General features: G+C 34.5%; 2 protein-coding genes across 2 annotated transcripts; one reads left to right on the top strand and one right to left on the bottom strand.

Moving 5' to 3' along the window:
* The first annotated feature begins 63 nt into the window (after positions 1-63).
* LOC118029236 (PHD finger-containing protein 1) lies at positions 64-2,723 on the top strand. Its single transcript, XM_035033069.2, has 6 exons — positions 64-475; positions 863-1,331; positions 1,370-1,635; positions 1,741-1,962; positions 2,050-2,174; positions 2,284-2,723. The coding sequence occupies exons 1-6, from the start codon at positions 288-290 to the stop codon at positions 2,472-2,474; spliced, it is 1,461 nt and encodes a 486-aa protein (XP_034888960.2). The 5' UTR covers positions 64-287; the 3' UTR covers positions 2,475-2,723.
* An 11,626-nt stretch (positions 2,724-14,349) lies between these two features.
* LOC118029290 (nuclear speckle RNA-binding protein B) lies at positions 14,350-15,469 on the bottom strand. Its single transcript, XM_035033146.2, has one exon. It carries the CDS (start codon positions 15,354-15,356, stop codon positions 14,646-14,648), a length of 711 nt encoding a protein of 236 aa, XP_034889037.1. The 5' UTR covers positions 15,357-15,469; the 3' UTR covers positions 14,350-14,645.
* Between the last annotated feature and the right edge of the window lie 5,247 nt (positions 15,470-20,716).

Below are 20,716 nucleotides of genomic sequence, written 5' to 3'. Positions count from 1 at the left end.
GGCAATCAAACAATGAAATGCTGAATAGGAGGATGTTTTGCATGCACATCGTGTGTTGCTTCCTAGCTGTTCTTCTGGTTCATCATAATTAAATCTCAAACTTATGTGAATCTCTCTTTTTAACTGCTTAGCAGTAGGCTAGGACTGATCCCTAGGAGAGAAGATACTGGTAGTCTTGCTTTCTGCAGTCATGAAACTAGGAATGGGTTTATGATTCCCATGCACATCAAATGACTTGCTTCATGTAGTTTCTAACATGCTTTTGATTAATTCTTTTTGTCTTTCTGATGTTTAGTAGCACTATTGTTAGTTTTTCAGGCCTTGTGCCCTTAAACTTTTTTGTGTATAAATATTCCATATGCATTAACACCATGCATTTGGTGTTGCAGGTAACTATTTGTCAGAAGTGCGGTGATAGAGGATTTGATGCGGCTTTGATTTATTGTGATGAGTGTCAGGCTTATGCTGTGCATTGGTGAGTATAGCTGTTGTCCATTTGATTGCAATCTGTTATACTACTAATGCTAGCTTATTTGGTTTCACATCAACATGAAGAAAATGTGTAATTTTTTTGGGATATCACCATTATATACAATAACATGCCAGCTCAGTCGGCACTTTAGTGGTGGACTGCCATCCCTCTTGGAGTATAATTCTATGCATATGCTGGGTGGACTTGCTATAAATGCTACGTCAAACTTTAAGTTTGTAATTTTTGTAATGGGATAAAACATTGTTTTGTGGTTGTTGAATTTTCTTGCTTTGATTTACTAGATTGAATTGGCTAGTCAGTAGTTTACCTTTCATTGATGAAAAGAGAAGTTTCAGATTCTGATGTTTGTACGTTCCTTTTGTTTTTCAGTTATTGCTTAGATGCATTGCCAGCAACTTTTGATGAATATGTCGTCTGGTTATGTTATCACTGTGAATCAAAGGCTGTAAAATTATCTTCTCTTGACAGACCTAACTCTCCTATAAGCACAGAAAGCGACTCTGACAGTATAAAAATTATCCAACTGAAGAAGAAAAATCCTTCAAAAAGACTGGAAGGGAAGTCTAAGGAAATGGTTTTTGATTGCTCATTGATTAACTCTGACTTGCTGAGACCTCAAATCAGCTCTGACTTCCAACTTGTTGAGGTGGACTGCTGTGAGGATGATGGAAAAGATCAGAAACTTGGAAGTCAAAATGGATTGCATGAGGACAGTGTTCCTGAAGTTGCTGAATATCTTGAAAGTAAAAATCCTATATCTCCTCTACCTGACCTTCAACTTGTTGATGCTGATTCCTCTCAGAATGATGAGAAAGACCAGAAGCTTGGAGGAAAAAACATTTTGGAGGAGAAAGATCAGAAGCTTGGAGGAAAAACATTTTGGAGGAGTCTAGATTCCAAGAGACAGAACCTCTTAGAAACAAAAACTCTCAATTGGTTGTATGTGATGTTCAGCCCCTTCAGATACATTGCTGTGAGGATGGGGGGGAAGGTCAGAAGGTTGAGAGACAGAATGACTTGAATGAAGGCAAGTTTGTTGAAGAAGATGAATTGGATAAAACTAAAAACTGCCACTTTGATGCTTCTTATTTTGCTGAGCAGAGTTCTATTCGTGTGCTACCAATAAGAGATCCTATTTGGAGGTCAGTTTTTAATTATTTTATTCCATATTCTCTCACAAGTTTTTGATGAATTATTATGTGATATAAAAGAAGTAAAAAAGTTCAATTCGATTTTTTGGTTAACAGGGGAAGCATGAGCATTTTCCAAAATAATTATGGTGCTCCTGGCGGAATTGTTGCTCATTTGTCTAGCATTGCATGCTCCAGAGCGAGTGAGGAGGCAAAAGGATTATCTCGATTGCTTTCACCAGAATTGCTTCCTAGATCTGGGGTATGGCCAAAAAGTTTCCGGAAGTTGGGGCCAGCAGCTGATCATATAGGTCTCTATTTTTTCCCGGACAATGAAAGGTGTCAGTTTAAACAATTTTGCACTAGATTTCTTTTTTTGTTTTCTTGTTTTGGCTACTTATAAGGATTTCTTTTCTTCTCTTCCAGGAATGAAATTGTTTTTGATAGCCTAGTAAACGACATGATCAGCCAGGACCTTGCCATGAGAGTTGTTATTGAAAATGCAGAGCTCTTAATTTACACTTCTAGGATACTGCCCATGGATTGCTGGAGTGAGGCTCTCAAATCTTTTATCTGTGGAAATGCTCTATTTTTTCTTCTCTCTCCCCCCCCCCCCCCTAACCATCGGTTTAATCTTTCCTTTTCTAATCCGGCTTGCAGGATTCCAGTCAAAGTTTTATCTGTGGGGAGTGTTCAGGCCAAAGAAGCCTTCGGCTTTGGCATCTGATGTTGTGCCTGGAGAGCAACAAGGCCTCACAAAGGCCATAACCCGGGAAAGACGGAGTCCTGTTAGTCCTTTAAGCAATGGCAGTTATGGTTCTGGCATGATGTGTCCATCGCAAGATTCTTGATCAGAATTTGTACATTGATTCCTTTACGGTTCCTCTCTTATTGACTGAAAGAAAGTAGATATTTAGCTTAACTGCAGAAGGACGTAGGAAAAATGGATGGGACACATCTAACATGAACATGACCCTTGATCAATGGAAATCTATAGCACCACCTCAAATGTTTTTGCTTTAGAACTGTGACATGTTTTTGTTGATGAACAGAACGATGGAAATATCAATATGCTCCTTGGAGGATGCTGCACTTTTCAAGTTGCGTTTCAATTATATATATATATATATATATATATATATATATATATATATATATATATATATTACTACGAGTAATGATTGCATTTAAGAATGAGTTCTCATTGTAGTTGAGGATTGAATGAATTGCTCATAAGTTATAAAAAAATATTTATCATCGTGTCAATGTCAGTGTACGATAATCTAATCTTATATTATTATTTTTGTTTTTTGATAAGTTGGTGGTGATAATATTTTTGGATCAGTTCTTGCCATTCAATTAAACATTCATTGCGAAGAATTTATGGTTTCTTTTATAGTAACAATGGAAGAAGATGTCCATCATGTCATTTTGTTTTTAATTTATAAAACATCGAAACTTGATTCCTTCTCGTGTACTCCTCCTTTATGAAGGGAAAAATCGAAGCTCTTTGAGTTAATTATTTGAAAAAAGAGCTTCTGCTTATCATCATAGATGGAATTTTCCACTTAAACCTAGGAAACAGTCGTGTCGGAGGAGCATGTGTCTAAACGAAGAGTCTGGGGATTCAGAGTGCGGTTGTTTTTTCAGTTGTTTTGATTTGTTAATATTAAAAATATAATTTTAATTTATTTTTTAAATAAAAAATATTTTAAAATATTAAATATTTTGCACTTGGAGAAGTAAGAAATGAATAAATATAGTAATAATCATTGCCACTAGAAGAAAAAATAAAATTTGTTTCTTCTAGTATAATTTCAAATATTATCATTATTTTATTAGACAATTCTATGAATTGTATTGAGTATGTCTATAAGCCGTATATACACGATGGTATAAGCATGTGAAAGACATATTATTATAGTTTTTAGACCTATTCTGGTTCAAGGTTTGGTTTTGGATTTTAACCGAGTTTATTTTTTTTTTAAATCAAAATGATGTTGTTTTAGTAAAAAAAAATTAATAGATTGCAACTGTATTTTTAACCAGGTTAGCCGGGTCAGATCAAAATTTTCTTTTCCCTACTTTTTTTTTTTTTTTAATCCCAAAACTATGCATTTTACCGTTCAAAAGGTCTTCACGGTTATGGATTTAATATTAGGCCAGCCTGATAATGTCAAGGCAACTACCTTTTATTTCAATAATTTCAACTTTCCCAAATTGATTAGTATAATAATGCTAATACGAATTTCATTGACTGGTCTTTCTTCCTTGACAACTGTTCTTGTATAACCACTCCCACGTAAGTTGGCCAATTAATATAAAATAATTAGCAAGTGGTGAAGTATCGTATTTGATTTCTTTTTACTTTGTGGCCCCGAAAGATGGAAGATAAAACTTAGGAGTAGATATTTTTTTTTGTTTTAAAATTTATTTTTTAATTTAAATTAGTATTTTTTTATATTTTTTACATATTATATTAAAAATAAATTTTTAAAAATATCTTTTTAATATATTTTTAAATAAAAAATACTTTAAAAACTTATGCACGTCTAATCCAAGAACACTCCAACCTTTTCCGCTGTCAACTTGGAAGTGTCTTTTCCGCTGTCAACTTGGAAGTGTTTGTTCACATTGATAGATAGTGTGAACAAACTTGAATGGAGAACGGGACGGTAATATTTCTTAAAACTTAGATAATTTAATTTAAGTTGAATAATCATGTTCTAATGTTTTTAATATATGATATAAATTTTTAAAAATAATAAACAATATTTTATTTATCTTGTCTAATCCAAATTAATTACTAAATCTAAAGTCAATGATAAAACATGCTGTTTTGAAAACATAAAAGAATCCAAATCCAGAAAGGTACGTGTCAAAAAAACATTGGATCCAGACAAATGTTCAATGCCTTCACATTTACCGGGGAGAGGATAACATGTGCTATACTTCTGTTGACAATTTGACAAGAGTTCTTGCGTCGGCGGCCGCCCACTGAAGCACGCTGTATCCAGGTGCTCTTGACATTCACCTACTCTCCGGCAATATTCCAGCCTCAGGGCCACATATGAAGAAGAAGGGTGCCTAGCCGCTGTCCAAGTTGGGTTTAGCTGTATCAAAAGGTTACTAGGGCAGACCGACAGTGTTAAAATTTGAGATTTCACCTGAAGTTTACCTTCAAAATTATGGAAAACTAGCTGTGCTGTGTAGCTCAAGATCCATTCAACATTCCAATAAACTAATAAATAGATGGAAGACAGAGGTCATCGGGTGTGTAAACGGGAGAGAAAACAGCACAATACAGCGAAAGAGTATCTTGCTTTTCCAGGGGAACCCATTGGTAATGTTTTGTTTTATGGAAAATTCGACAATGCCTTTGTGTAAATTGAAAGATATTAATTTTGCACTTAAAATCTTGGCCCAGCGGTTGAAGAGACTTGTTACTTTTTTCTATATCCTGGGTTCAAACCTCACTGTGCACACCTGTCACCCCCGCGGTGCCTTACATGTTCACTAGATTTGCAGGATGTTCAGTGAGCCGTAGGATTAGTCGTGGTGCACGCAAGCTGTCCCGGACATCCACGTAAAAAAAAAAAAATATTAATTTTAAAGTGATTTTACTTAACGTAATTTAACCATGACCAAAAGTTCTGCCTCCATGGGCGGATACGGCACATGGAAAAATAAGAGGTTTCAGTAATATATACTGTGACATGTAAGCAGATACAAAATATTACTTTTATTTGCGATTAGTTTCGATGATTGATTTCCATGCATGTATATGATGATCTATATAAAGTTATATGGCTTAGTTAATTAATTCTTGGTTTTGCATAACAAAATATATATTATTTAATTGATTTAAAATAATTAGAGTTTCAAGGACTGAATTTTAATAATAAAAAAATATTCTACCCTTTTTCCCCCAAGTTAAGGACTTTTTTTGGACGGTCAAAGAAAAAGTTCTAGGTCTTATACAATTTGGTCCTAACATATTGGACTTTAATTAAGATTTTACTTCGTGTTTTGTTTTGTTTGCCTTCATACAGGGATATTGCAATATAGGAGGAATTTTTGGTGCTTGATTGATGCTTGATTTTGCAAAACAATCCACAAATAAGCTAATTTAAAAATAATTAAGTTTTAAAGGATCAAATTGAAACTAGAGCATGTATAAGGATTGGGGTAAATGGACATAGAAAGTTAGCTAGCGAATGCAATGTAGACACTAGCATGTGAGAGGCGCCCAAGATATTTGAATGATGTGTGTGGCGCCTCCTGAGGGCTAAAAGCTAGCTTCCATGATAGTGTTCGAAACCTCCCACCAAGCTATTTCCTGTTGTATTATGCGTGTCAATGGGAGCGTCTCAATTAGGTTACAACTATCTTTTTTCTTTTTCTCCCTTTTTCTCTCCCCTCTCTTCATGAATCACATTGCCATGCCAAAATTAAAAAGTTATCATGCTACTTGTTTTTATATCAAATTTGATCCTTTTTTTAACTGTTATTTTTTTTTTTGTTTTGAATCATTTCTTCAATTGATTTTTTTATTCAATTTTGTCCCTTAGCATTTAGTTTCATTTATTTTTATATTAGGATTTATTCCTCATTATTTTGATTGTTATTTAGTCTCTTTTTTTTATCATTTTCTTAATTTAATTATTTTTTAATTTTATTTCCATGTTAAATTTGGTCATCTTTCATGATTTTTGTATTAATTTTTTTTTAAATTTTATCAATCGGTATTTTATTGATTTGGCTTTGGTTTCATGGGTTTTAGGGTTTGCCTTTTGTAAGGTTGGTCCCAGTGTCATAAAATGAGTCATAAATTTAGAAGATTAACTTGAGTTGACTGTAACATTTTACTTATGTTATTATTTTGAAAATTGATTTTTTTTTTTTATTTTCATCCTTCAACATTGAGTTAGTTAGGAACTGAGTTTCATGATTTATTTTATTTTCTTTTCTATGGGGTTTTCTAGATTTCATGTTTTGGGTCATGGTTTTAGTGAGTTGACTTAAGTCTTTTTTTGTTGCTTTTTTTTTTTAGATTGGATTTTTTCTAGTTTTGCCATTCAACATTGTGTTGTTTGATATTGAAGCTTCATTGTTATATTTAATTTGATTTCTATAAAATTATCTTTGTTTTATGACTAGGTAATGTGTTGCTAGGCTGACTCGGGTGGATTTGGGTTGTTTTTTTATATTGTTTTTAAAATTTTTTTTCTTTCAATTATGTCCTTTAAGACTCGATTTGTTAGAAATTAAGCTTCATTTTTTTTTAATTTTTTCTTTCTATGAATTATAACGTCTTATTTAATTTTTGCTTTGTTATTAAATATTGAAAGAAAATCTTTCCATAATATTGAAAAACATTCAATTTTTTAGTTCATCATTGCATATATTTTTTTTAGTTTGACATATTAGCTATTGTTGCCTATGTTTTTTTTAATTATATTATTAAATTAATTGTACTTATTGAACCAAGTCGAGTCAATGACATCATTCTTGAATTCTTATTGCTTATTTAAAAACATGCATCGACATTTCTCTTACATTTGAAAAAAAATTTGTCCAGTACACGGTATAATGCAAACCAAACTATCTAGTTGTCTTCTAAGTACGTACCTTCACCTTTTGTGTTATATATTGGGACTATTTGATATTATAATATCTTCTACTTTTTACTCAATCATAAAGAAAAATACATTTGATTAGTTAAAAGTTTCAGTCTTTTACACTGTGCCTCACACATAATTACATTTTAAATCCTAATTTTATAAAAACTAAAATAACCAACTTTTAATTAATGAAAAACTGCTTTTTTATTTATTTTATATATAAAAATCTATCTCATTACAATTTTAACTATACACATATTTTAAAAAAAATATGGGCCCAATATGCTCTCCCTCTCTCCCTCCCCCTCTCCCCTGTCCCTCACCAACCCTAACCCAACCAAAGCTCACTTCCCTGCAAAATCTACGCCGCCACCTCTGTTTTGCCTTGATGAACCCACAATAACACCAATAGACACACTAACACCGAGTCCCACCCTCAAAGGACCCTTCTGGGAACAACATACCCAAACATCAAATCCACTTACCCAATACAAAAAAGCCCCTCCATCATCCACCGAGACCTTTCCCCTGCTTCAAACCAGAGATCCCTCTCATCAGAGTCTTGTTTTACCCACCCAGGGGTTTTTACACAAAAATATTGATCATCCAATAGCGCAAACCTTTTATTTTGAATGTTTCCCCTCATGGCTCACCTTCACAGAGCTTAGGAAGGAATTTCAAAGATATGGCATAATCACAGAGCTCTTTGTCTCAAAAAGGCTCAACAAATCTGGGAAAAGGTTTGGCTTCTTATCTCTCAGCGACCCTGAAGCAGATATCACAGAGAAGCTTAACAAGATATTGTTCTCTTCTTACAAACTTCGTGTTAACATTGCCAAGTATCAACGCCAGGTTGTAAAACAAAGGACAACCCATGTGCCAACGTTTTCATCCATCAAAGTTCCAATAAAGCAACGGGATGGGCGTTCTTACAAAGAGGTGGTAAACGAGAAACCAGTAAGGAATGTCACATACCAAACAAGTGAGGAAGATCGTGAATGGCTGCGTCGTAGTCTGGTTGGGCTTATTTCAAATGGCACGGATTATGCTAAGATTAAAAATAAGATGTTGATGACCTTGCACAACATGGAAGGCTTTCGGTTCCTAGGGGCATCAAAAGCAATCCTCACCTTCAAAACACAACAAGATATGCAACTTGTGGCAGATGAAGAGAAAGAATTTTGGGGACAATATTTTGAAGACTTAAGACCCTGGTGCATCACGGACAAGGCCTCTGATATTTTCTCCTGGATACTTATCTCTGGTCTCCCCATTGTAGCTTGGAATATGGAATGCATTAAACGACTAGTGGGGGGAGACTGTAAGGTTCTGGGGTATGACTTGACTTCTGTTAGTAGAGGAACTATATCGGGGTTAACAATCCTTGTAGGCAAGCCACCCATGGTTTCTATTAATGGAACAGTTAATCTCACGATAGATAAGGAAAAAGTGGAAATTAACATCTCGGAGATTAAATATGAGGCCTGCATGGATTTGGCCTCGCTCATTTACTCCATTGGGGTTAATCAAGAGTTTGACTCTGAGCTGGAAGGCACTTCATCACCAAGTGATTTAGAGATTGTGGCTACAAAGGAGCAACCATATATGTCTGCAAACAAGTCCTACTCCTCTACGGACCTAGCATATGTCACAGAAGTGATTATGATGCAGTGTTTTAGCAGATGTGAGGTAGAGAAAGAAAGGGATGCTCACGGTTTTGAAGCTCAGGTTTATTTCCCAGAAATCCTGGATGATTACATGATTCAAGATATGACTGCAGGAGGGAAATGGCAGACATTTACCCCTACGATTTCTAATATTCCTCTTGCAGATAGGGGAAAAGGAACATATAACATGTCTGCCATGGAAGAAGATCAGCAGAGCTGGCCTACATCAAACTTAGGCCGCAGCATGACTCTTAGAAATGGTAAACAGATTGGTACCATCAATGTTACGAGGGTCACAGGAAGGCAGTCATTTCAACTGATTCAAGTAGTAGTGCTGGAAATGAAGACTCAATCGACTCTTGCATCAGAGCTGTCAACCAAAGACTCCAACTATCTCAGCCACCACCAGACCTTCCTACAGCTTGTGATGAGGTTGGGGCTATGAAAGAAATTGGCCAGAAATTGGGTATTGGAATAGGAACAACTGGAGAGAGTATTGAAGTCATGATAAAAGAGGCCATTGACGCAGAGCAAGACAATTGGGACAGGTATGTCCAGTAGGGTATTACGCATTTGTGCATGGTTTTATATGCCTTTTATGATTCTTAGCTGGAATGTGTGCGGGTTGGGATCTAGCTCTAAAAGAAAGGCCATCAACAAATACATTAAAGATTTTAATGTTATTGTATGTTTTATTATTGAAACTAAACTTTCATGCTCGGACTCTTTGGTCTATAGTCTGTGGCATGGCCATAATATTAAATGGTTCAGCATAGAGGCTCAGGGTAGATCTGGTGGGTTGTTAGCCATGTGGGATGAGGAACTTTTCAGGGTGGATTCAATAGAATATGCTGGGAGCTGGATTAGCTTATTTGGCTCATTTGTTGATGATGCTTTTGAGTGCGTGATTACTGGGTATTATGGAGCTGGCTCTAGAGCTGAAAGAGCAGCCTCCTGGTCAGAACTTACTGAACTTAAACATGCATTTTCAGATTACCCTTGGTTTTTAATAGGTGACTTTAATGAGACCTTATCCAAGGCAGATAGAAGCAGTGGTCTGCTAGACAAGAGAGGGGCTTCAGAATTCCAAACTTTTATTGATGGCTGTGAATTGGTAGAATACCCGATGGTGAATCATCGTTTTACCTGGTTTAGAGGTGGTTCTATGAGTAGGCTTGATAGAGCCTTTGCTCACACACAATGCCTATCTCACTTTAGTTCATTGAAGCTGATTAGACTGGATCATGGTCTCTCGGATCATTGCCCCCTGATTGTTGGTAAGGAACAAGTTAACTGGGGATGGAAGCCATTCAAATGGTTAGATTGTTGGCTCATGGCCCCATCTTTCCAAAACACTCTAAAGGCCTTCTGGCAGGAAATTGTGCATGATATCCCTGGTGACTTTCAGGTGATCAAACGAATTAGTGCTCTACGACTGAAGCTAGGCCAGTGGAATAAAACTGTGTTTGGGAATCAAGACTGGGCTCTACAAAATATCCAGTCTTCTATTCGGCTCCTTGAGGATCAGGCTGAAAGTGGCAAGATTTCTGACTCAGATCGACACAGGCTATATGAGCTAAAAGGAATGCAATGGAAACTCTGTAGATATGTTGAATCCATATGGAGACAAAAGGCAAGACAGTCTTGGTTCAAGCTGGGGGACAGAAACACTCGGTTCTTTCACATTTCAGCAAAAGTTAGGGGTTGCAAAAACTATATTCGTCAGCTCACATACAACGGGAAGATTCTCTCCAGTCCAAATGAAATCAAAGAAGGAGCCAAAGCATATTTCTCAAACATCTACTCTGAATCTTTGATTACAAGACCCACGGTGGGCAGTGCAGACTTTATGAAGCTCACTGAAAACCAAGCCGCCTGGCTTGAAAGTGAGGTTACTATAGAAGAGGTGCAGCTGGCCATATTCAGTAGTGAAGGCTCTAAAGCCCCAGGTCCTGATGGGTTCAACTTCAATTTTTATAAGAAATTCTGGGAGCTAATGCAACATGACTTGTTTACAATGGTTCTTGAATTCTTCAGGAGAGGCTACCTTCCTAAAGGTATTAACACTACTTATATTGCTTTAATTCCAAAAGTTACCAGCAGCTCCTCTTTTAATGACTATAGACCTATTAGTTTATTAAATGGGCTATATAAAATTATTGCTAAGATTCTCGCCACTAGACTAAAAGCAGTTATGCAGAGTGTGGTTAGTCCCTCTCAGTCAGCTTTCATTGCTGGCAGAAATATTCTGGACTCAGTCCTTATTGCTAATGAAATGCTGGATTCCATGAAATCTCGAAGCTGTCAAGGGTTCCTTCTCAAACTTGATTTCAGAAAAGCTTTTGATACTGTGTCTTGGTCCTATCTTAATGATGTTATGGGTTACATGAATTTTGGTGCTCGTTGGAGGAAATGGATTATGGCTTGTGTCTCGTCTGCAAGACTATCTGTTTTAATCAATGGTTCCCCTTCTTCTGAGTTTTCAGCATCTTGTGGTCTGCGGCAGGGGGATCCCCTCTCCCCTTTTCTCTTTTGTTTGGCAGCTGAAGGCATATCAGTTCTCATCAGCAGGAGCCTGAAAATAGGTGCTTTGTATGGTGTGGAATCTGCAGGAACAACATATATTCATCATCTGCAATTTGCAGATGACACTCTTCTCTTCCTTCCAAATGATCTTCAATGTTTGCTAAATACCAAGAGAATGTTACGTTGGTTTAGCTTATGCTCAGGGCTTACTGTTAACTTCCATAAGAGTAGTTTGGTGGGGGTGGGGGTGGATGAGATATATGCTGAAGGGATTTCTGGTGTTCTCAAGTGTAGATGTGATACTCTCCCTATCAAATACTTGGGGCTTCCTCTAGGTGCTAATCGCAAAAGGATTTCCACATGGAAACCTGTTCTCTCTCAAATTAGAGGACGACTCAACTCTTGGAAGGGGCGGTTATTATCCCTGGCGGGGAGAACAATTTTGATTAAAAGTGTAATCTCTGCCATTCCTCTCTATTACATGTCTATTTTCTGCATTCCAAAGACAGTGGCACGCAAGATCACATCCATGCAGGCTCGGTTTTTGTGGGGTGGGAGTGTTGATAACAGGAAAATCCATCGGCTTGCTTGGGATACAGTGACAAAAGAAAAGAAAATGGGTGGTCTAGGCGTTGGGAATATTTCAGCAAAGAACAAAGCTCTCCTCTTCAAGTGGATTTGGAAATTAGGAAGCAATGATAAAGCTAGTTGGGCAGATTTTATTAAAGCAAAATACAGACCTCAGTTTATAAATGGGATGCCCACGTTCAAGAAAAAACTTTCAGGGATTTGGCGAGGAATCAGCTCTACTATTACTAGCTTGGATCTTGATAGCTCTTTTATTCGAGCTGCTTGTACTCTTAAAATGGGTAATGGTAATCATGTTAAATTTTGGTTAGATACTTGGTTGACTGGCTTTTGCTTAGCTAATTCTTACCCGACCCTCTTCCACCTATCCTCCTCCAAATCAGGGTTTGTTAGTCAGATGGGATACTGGTTAGAGGATACTTGGTATTGGAATCTGAAATGGAGAAGGCCCCTCAAAGCTAGTGAGACCCTGATGGTTCAAAACTTAATGTCTGATCTTAATCTTGCAGCTATTCATCGATTGAAAGAAGACAGGTTGATTTGGGAATGGGGGAAAGACGAAGATTATACTGTTAATTCTTGTATGCTTGCCCTTGAAAGAATCAGGTATGCTGGTTCTCCTACTTATGTCACAAATGTATGGAAATCCATTTGCCCTCCAAAAACAGAAATGACTTTATGGCTAGCCTTAAATGAAGGCCTTTGCACAAGAGCGTTCCTGGTGAAGAGGCATGTTCTAAGCCCTCAGGAGGACAAGTGTCCTTTTTGTGAGCAACATTCAGAATCTGTATCCCACATCCTCTTGCATTGCCAAGTGGTTTGGAATCTATGGAACAAAATTGTAGATTGGAGAGGTTTGAGTTGGGTAATGCCTTATGGCCTTGACGACCTTCAATGTCAATGGCTGGGTCTTTTGCAGGGCAATCACTGTAAGTTTGAAAGAACTGTTTGGGGGGGCTTTATGTTTAACATTGTCTGGACTATATGGAATGCTAGGAACAACTTGATATTTGAGGATCAAAAGCCAATATGGGAAGATATCCTATGGCTTTTGTTTTACTTTGCTACAGGATGGATCAGGAATCTCAACTCTTCCTTTTGGTATACTGGTGCCGATCTATACAGGAATCATGAATGCATTTCGGCATGGTCTGCTTAATTTCTGATTTAGTGTGGGTTTGTTTTTGCTTGGACTAATAGTAGGGTTATAGGTTTTCTTGTATTCATTTATTGTATGTAGGTGGATGCCTAGGCTACAATCTATGTAGCTAAAGCTATTGCCCTGCTCGCACTGTTTATTCTTTCTTTTTTATATTATATCTATTCTCGATTTCAACAAAAAAAAAACATATTTTAAAATATATTTTTTAAAACCGGAACTAAAATATTTTTCTTATATTTTTACTGCAATGTACTCTTACTCGTGAGCAACTCGCCACCGCTTTGTCTCGTTGTCATGGCAGTGTCAATTCATTTAACTGTGATGCCAAGTTAAACAAAAAATTAGTATGGCAAACATTCAAGGCGAAGGGTTTCCTTTACGAGAAGAGTTTAGGTTCAAAATGATATTTGTCAAAAAGGATGAAATTGGATTTGGTAGAGGAGCTTGACTTGACTTTGATTCATGTAATAAAAACTAAGAATCAACCCTATTTCAAGCTGCTTCAGTGTAACATCTGGTCAAGCGACCCCATTTTCCTTGTTTTGTTTTTAATAAAAATTGTTGCCGCTCTCATTTCGCGGTAACCCCGTGTTCTTGTCATGAAAAAAAGAAAAGAAAAAAAGGGGATAGAATAAGTAAAGTGATTATATATATATGGAAAAAATATATAAGAAATATTTACCTCTGCCTGTGCGTCAGCTGCTCGAAGAAAGTAAATAGTTATGGCCATAAATAGAGTAGTCTTTTTTCTTTTCTCTTTTTTGAAGTTCATAAATAGAGTAATTTGATGATAGCTAATGAGGATCCGTTTCAGATATATATAGAGGTCATGACACCCTCTTGATTTATAACCAGTGGAGGTCTGGTTTTAATGCCTCTTTAATATGAAGGGTCCCAATGCTGCAATGGATTTGTATGGTTCAGTGATTTTGTTACAAGTTATTGTATCTGACATGCCAGATCCAACCTCATGCCAGCCGAGGTCGCTTACAAGAATATTATCTCTCGATTCATGAATGTCTTCTACACTGAGTCTCACTGACAAGCTACATACAAATAAATCATTGCCATATATCCCACAAAATGCTTCAAACAGAAGCGAAATCAACGAACTGTGACATTCAAATATTCAAACATCATGATTGGAAAGAGTATAATATAGAATAAAGAACGCATAAAATGGTGTTTATTGTTTTAAATTATATGCCACAAAGTACATGACAAAAAGGGATGAATCTGATCAACAAGATACCTGGGCTAGCTAAGGTGCCCTAATCAAATGTCCCACCGAATTAAAAATGTGAATAGATAAAGCCATTAAGACAATCCCTCATGAAAGATCAGACTTCCACTTTAACCCCATTTTTCTATAATCAGAAGCGAAGTGAATTAAGCTTAAGAAAAAAATACCAAAACCTTTCCCATTTTTCTGTATCTCTCCCTACCTTGAAACTATCAAAAGTCAAATAAACTATTGTAAGTATTGAAATTATTGAAAAGGTCAACAGATGGAGTGCTTGGTGAAAAGAAGGTTGAAGGACTAGGCAGGAAACCACCGTCAATAAAATTCCTGTTGCCATGAAGAACAGGACTCAAATCATGGAAGAAGCTACCCGAGTTTGGATCAGCTGATGCTGGAGAGAAGAAGTTTGGTGGTATTGGAGGAAGTGAAGCGGGCCCAGGAGACAGAATACCAGGACCCAAATTTGTTCTCTCCATTACTTGATCGATCTCCATGATCCCTTCAACAAAACCCACATCTCCGCCTAGCTGCTGCTTTTGCTGATCTTTTGGTGACTTGGCCTTCTCTATTGTAGCATACCTTGCCGCTGGCGATATTGCACCACAATCATGATCATTAAAGGGATTGGAGGAAGTTGATGTTGATGGACAAGTGGAAGTTGATGAGGAACCTGTAAGACGTTGGACTAGGTTCATGAAGTCATTAGGGTTTGTATGAATCACCTTTGGTGACAGTGTGTAGATTATCACAGGAGGGCGTGGCTGTGTTTGTTGTTGATTCTGTGGTTTCTGGTGTGATGGTTTTGGGGCTACTGGGGGTTTTTTGATCTTGTGTGAATCTTTGCGGATTTTCAAAGCTGGTGGTCTAGGACCTTGCAATTCTTTTCTTGGTGATCTGCTGATAGGGAAGTCTGATGAATCCATACTGAATCTTGAATGGTACTGAAGAAGAAGGAGCAAAAGTAGATGGGGATGACGGCGATGAAGAGGGGGAGGATGATAAAAGCATTATCGTTGTGTTCTAAATTATAAGGGGAAATGCAGGGGGGAAAATATTTAAAGGGAGCAGGTCAATGGAAATAAAGGGATTAATTAAATACCATTGGAAGATGACAAAAGCAAAGATTGGCAACTTGTCTAGCCTTTTTCAAGTGAGAGATGGCTTGTTTCGTGGTGTTACGAATGTTTGAACATGTCAAGTTTTTCTTGAGAGTGATGTCAGACGTGGAAAGGGTCATTTGCCTTATGAGACCGAGCCTCGATGATTGGAGCATGATGATTGTAGTATGGGCATGTCAATGTAAGCAAATCTAGAAGTAAAGAAATGGTTGTGGACAATGCTGCCAAAATTGCTGGTTTCTTTGTACTATCATATGATTCTATGAATTAATGTATTATGTGATATCAAACTAAAAATTCAAAAACTTGCAAAATTGATAAAATCAATCAAAATTATAAAAAAAAACCTAAGTTTTTCAAGGCATTTGAATTTGTTGCAAAATAATGGCCAAGTTTCAAGCCTCCATATTACCATGATATTAGAGATAAGTATTTGAAGCAAGAAGTTGATTAAACAACAAACTTACTTGAGGAGTACGGAAAAAAAAAAAAAGCAAAATTGACTTACAACTTGACTCATTTAAGGATATAAAAAGATTGTTTGGCATTAAGGCTATAAAGACAATAAGGAATAAAAAAAATCTACAGCTAGATGGTGGGATTTTTCTAGGGATGAATGTCCGAAATTACAAAAGTTAATTTGTAATCCGAGTTTTAAGCTTGACTTGTAGTTCATATGGATGTGAGTGTAAGAGAAGTGCAATATTTGTTATGGTGAGTTTTTTATTTTTTATTTTTGATGTTTTTATATTGATAAGAATCTTATAAATTATAAATTTAAATTTCTTGTTTAGGTTTAAACAAAATAAAAAAATCGTTTGCAGTAGAAAAAAATGACTAACTTAGAATTTGTAATGTGCAATTTGAAATTGAATGAAAACCAAGTAAAAAATCATGCTGATAATTTTAATGAAGATGTAAATGATCTCTTTTCTGATGATGATTGGATAATTAAGGGAGAAATTCATCAAAATTTAATGTGCTTGGTGTTGTTGATAGTGCAATACAAAGAGAAAATGGTAAAGAAGATAAAAGTGATGAAGAATAAATTTCTAATGATACTGAAATAGAAAATCATGGTACTGGACATGATTTAGATATCCAAATTCATGCCAATCTAGAGAATTCAAGGAGTTTTGAGTTAAGTATTGTTGATAATATTGGTACTGGTACTGGTAATATTACTAATGTTCAGAATATTGATGTTCATACTAGTAGTAGCACTAATAATACTTTAAATGGTAATGATCTTAATGAATGTATGAATGTCTTAGGAATAACGAGGAAAAAAAAAGGTAATAATGTAGGTTTTAGTTTACATAACACACTTGCAAATTATTTGTTTTAAGCTTGTTGAGTGTTAGCTAATGAAATTTTATGGATATAATTGTATTGTAAGGGATTTTAAAGTTCAACTATGTATGAATTTTTATTTGAACTATGTATTTTAAGGTGTTTAAACTTTTGTATTGTTCATTTCAGTTTTGTTTTAATTATATTATATTGTTATTTACTAATTAGCTGGAATTATTTATATAATTAGTTAAAAAAATTTATTTATGATTTTATAATGTTATGATCCGAGTTTATATTTTTCATGCCATGTCAATTTTTTTTAACAATGTATGGTTGTGGGGATTCAAAAGTCCAAAGTTCAAACAACTATAAGTGCCTTTTAACCTTAAAATGAAAAAAATAATAATCTAATTTCCTAGGATTAGTATGCATGACTCACCAATGGTATGAGCTTTGCATTAAAGTTGTTTCATCTCTAGGTTTTTCGATAAGGTGGGCTCTTGGTGGGCATCATTTTTTAAAAACACGATTCGATCATATTTTAATCACACCTTTAAAATTAAGCTATGAGAAAGAAGGATGAAACTTTTTTTATGAATGAATATGTTTCTTTAATAAAAAAAAATAAACCAAAACAAAAATATTATGTTTATAAAGAATGATAGCATCATTATGTAATGCAAACCAAATTAAAAAAAAAAAAAAACCCACAAAAACGACAATCATGAGATTAAACAAGGCTAGAATTATCCAAAGCTTTCCTCCAAAGTCTAGTCATATGTAATCTTAATTGTTAACAACAACAAATAATAAAACTAATTTCCACAATATCCTTTTTTAGATGTTTGAAGGTAGACTAGTTACAAATAATGTCAATTACAAATGCGACACGAGTTCATTGTAGACATTGCTTATTGGTCTTCGAGCCTAGATAAGCTATTCTTTTTCATTCGATCCCTTTCCACCTTATAGTCCATTTCGCTTCCCCAGTAATTTTCAAGATGTCCCTATCACTATGAAGCTTGTATTAAAAAATGCGATAAATAAATAAAAAATTGTTTTCTTTTCAAGTTTTTGGTTTTTTATTTTTATAGAAAAAGTCATGCTTCTCTTCTTCTTCTAACTCGTATATGAATAATGTATATGTGCTTCTATTCTATTTAATAAACTTTTGCAATCCTATCTTTATATAACTCAAAATATATTTTTAAAATAAAAAATATGATTTAATCAATTTGAATGAAAATTTAATAGAAAAACATATTAAAGTATACCAAAGAATTCAAATAAAAATAAATATTATATAAAAATATATAGATGTATTTTAAAAAACATAATTTTAAAAATTATTTCAGCTTAAAAATTTAAATTATTAGATGAGGTCAAATAATAATTTTAAATTATTTTTTAACATATCCTATCAAGTAAAAGTCATTTAAATTTGAAACTTGTACAAGTTAATCACCATCTTAAGTTTAATTATATACTTTTTTAATTAAAAAAAGTGATGGAATTTAATCCTATGACTATTTGATCATTTAAAATCTGATACCATATCAAATTATTATCTTAACTAAAAACTTTAAGCAATTGGATCAAACCTTATTAATGGTTTTATATTAATTCTCTAATACATCACTTCAAGTAAAAGTTTTTTGAGCTTGAATCTTGAATAAACACATTTTATTTTGTGTTGAAATTATAATTTTTAATTAGAGAAAATAAGCATGGTGATGTTGGAATTCGTGATTGTGTGGTCAATAAGATTCCTATTAATGAGAGAGATTATGGATGAGATGGTTGGATTGAGATGAGTAGTTCATAAAGGTCTTGAGGGTAGAAAACTTGTGAGATGAGCTATTTCACCTTTAGAGGAGTTTATAGCTAAAAATATAAATGAAGAGGCCGGGGATTTTGATCATGAACATTGTTCTAGGTTTTGACACCATAAGACCTATAGACATAGAGGGTTTGACTACATGATTATTTTGTCCATAAGAGAACAAATTTTGGCTTTTTAGGGTAGAAACGATTCTAAAACATATTTGGCATGAAAAGACAAAGTAGAGTTGATCTTTGATTGTCAACATTACTTCAAGGAAAAGAAGGTAAAACTTAATATTATTGAGTTTACCAACTATGTTATTATTTGGTGGGATAAAATTATTTTAGGTCGAAGAAGAAATGAAGATAAATCCTTAAAGACTTGGTATAAGATGAAAGTAATCATGAGAAAGAGGTTTGTTTTTTGATATTATTATAGAGAATTATTTTAGAGATTATAGAGTTTGACTCTAGGGTCCAAGAGTATGGAGGATTATAAAATAAGATACAAATTTTCATTATTAGAGCTAATATTATAGGATACAAAGGCTATAATAATAAGATTTTTGAATGGCTGGAATATATAGATAACTAATATGGTCGAATCACAACATTATGTTATGTTAGAGGATATGGTTCACATGGTTACCAAGATAGAGAAATAATTAAAAAGAATGGGCATTATGCACCATTGACATAATTCAAGTTCTTTTTTAGCTTAGAGACTAAATTATAGGAGAGAGGAGGTTGTCCCATCAAAGTCTAATACAATAAGAAGAAAAGTCAAAGAACTTAAAACATTCATAAAGGATTTATCCACTAAACAAAAAGGTAAAACCAAAACTATAACTAATCATAACCATAACATTAAGTTTTTTTGGTGCTCAGGAAATGAATATATAGCTTCACAATATTCAAAAAAAGGTTATGATTATAAGAGAACATAGGGAGATTGAATTCGAAAATGATAAATCCAAGAATGGTGAGAAGCCACCACTTGAGGATTATCGTGACATTGAGTATCCAGTTGATGAAAATGCTTTGGTAATTAGGATATCATTTAATGTTCAAATTAAGGATATTGATGTAGAGTGACAAATAGAGAAGATCTTTCATACTAGATACAACATAAAGAACAAGGTATATAGTATAATAATTGATATAGAGTGTTATGCTATTATTACTAGGGCTACACTTATTAGAAAATTGAATTTAAACACTATTAAGTGTGAGATACGTTATAAATTTCAATGGTTAAATGGATGTGGAGAAGTAATAGTTACTAAATAGGTTTTAAATATTTTTTTTATTAAAAAGTATTAGGATGAAGTTTTGTGTGATGTGGTTCCTATGCTTTCTACTCATTTATTATTTGGGCATCCTTGGAAATTTAATAGGAAGGCCAAGCATGATGGGTTTAACAATATATGTTCTCTTGAAAATGATGGAAAAACATTTATACTTGTACCATTATCACCCAAACATGTTTAAGAAGACCAATTAAAGCTAAAAAAAAAGGTGAAGCTAAAAGTTCAGGACAAGCATGTGAGGATGTGAGGAAGCATGATAATAAGAGAAGAAAAGAGGAGGAGAGAAGAAAAGAGGGTGAGAAAAGAATAGAGCGTGAAAAAAAAAACATGTTGGTTCTTATACAAAAAGGAGTGAAATTAAGATTGCTTTTTTTTTTTTTTTTTTTTCTGACATGCCTATGATTTTACTTGTATATAAAGAGACATGTTTTAACATTAATGAACTTGATCATTGTATTACTAGTGTTTGTGTTTCTTTATTGCAAGATTATAAAGATATTTTATCGTATAAGATACTTCGTGAATTGCCACCTATTAAAAGAATTAAACATCAAATTGATCTTGTACCCATAACAACAATATTTAACCAACCAGCTTATAAAAGTAATACTAAGAGACAAAGGAACTTCAAAGGCAAGTGGAGGAGCTGATGTTAAAGGGGTACATAAGAAAAAGCGTAAGTTTATATGAAATTCTAGTGTTGTTGGTATAAAAAAATATATAGGACTTGAAAAA

This window comes from Populus alba, chromosome 5, assembly GCF_005239225.2.
Source record: "Populus alba chromosome 5, ASM523922v2, whole genome shotgun sequence".
Taxonomy (NCBI): domain Eukaryota; kingdom Viridiplantae; phylum Streptophyta; class Magnoliopsida; order Malpighiales; family Salicaceae; genus Populus; species Populus alba.
The sequence above is the reverse complement of the archived record's forward strand: the minus strand, read 5'-3'. Positions and strand labels throughout refer to the sequence as shown.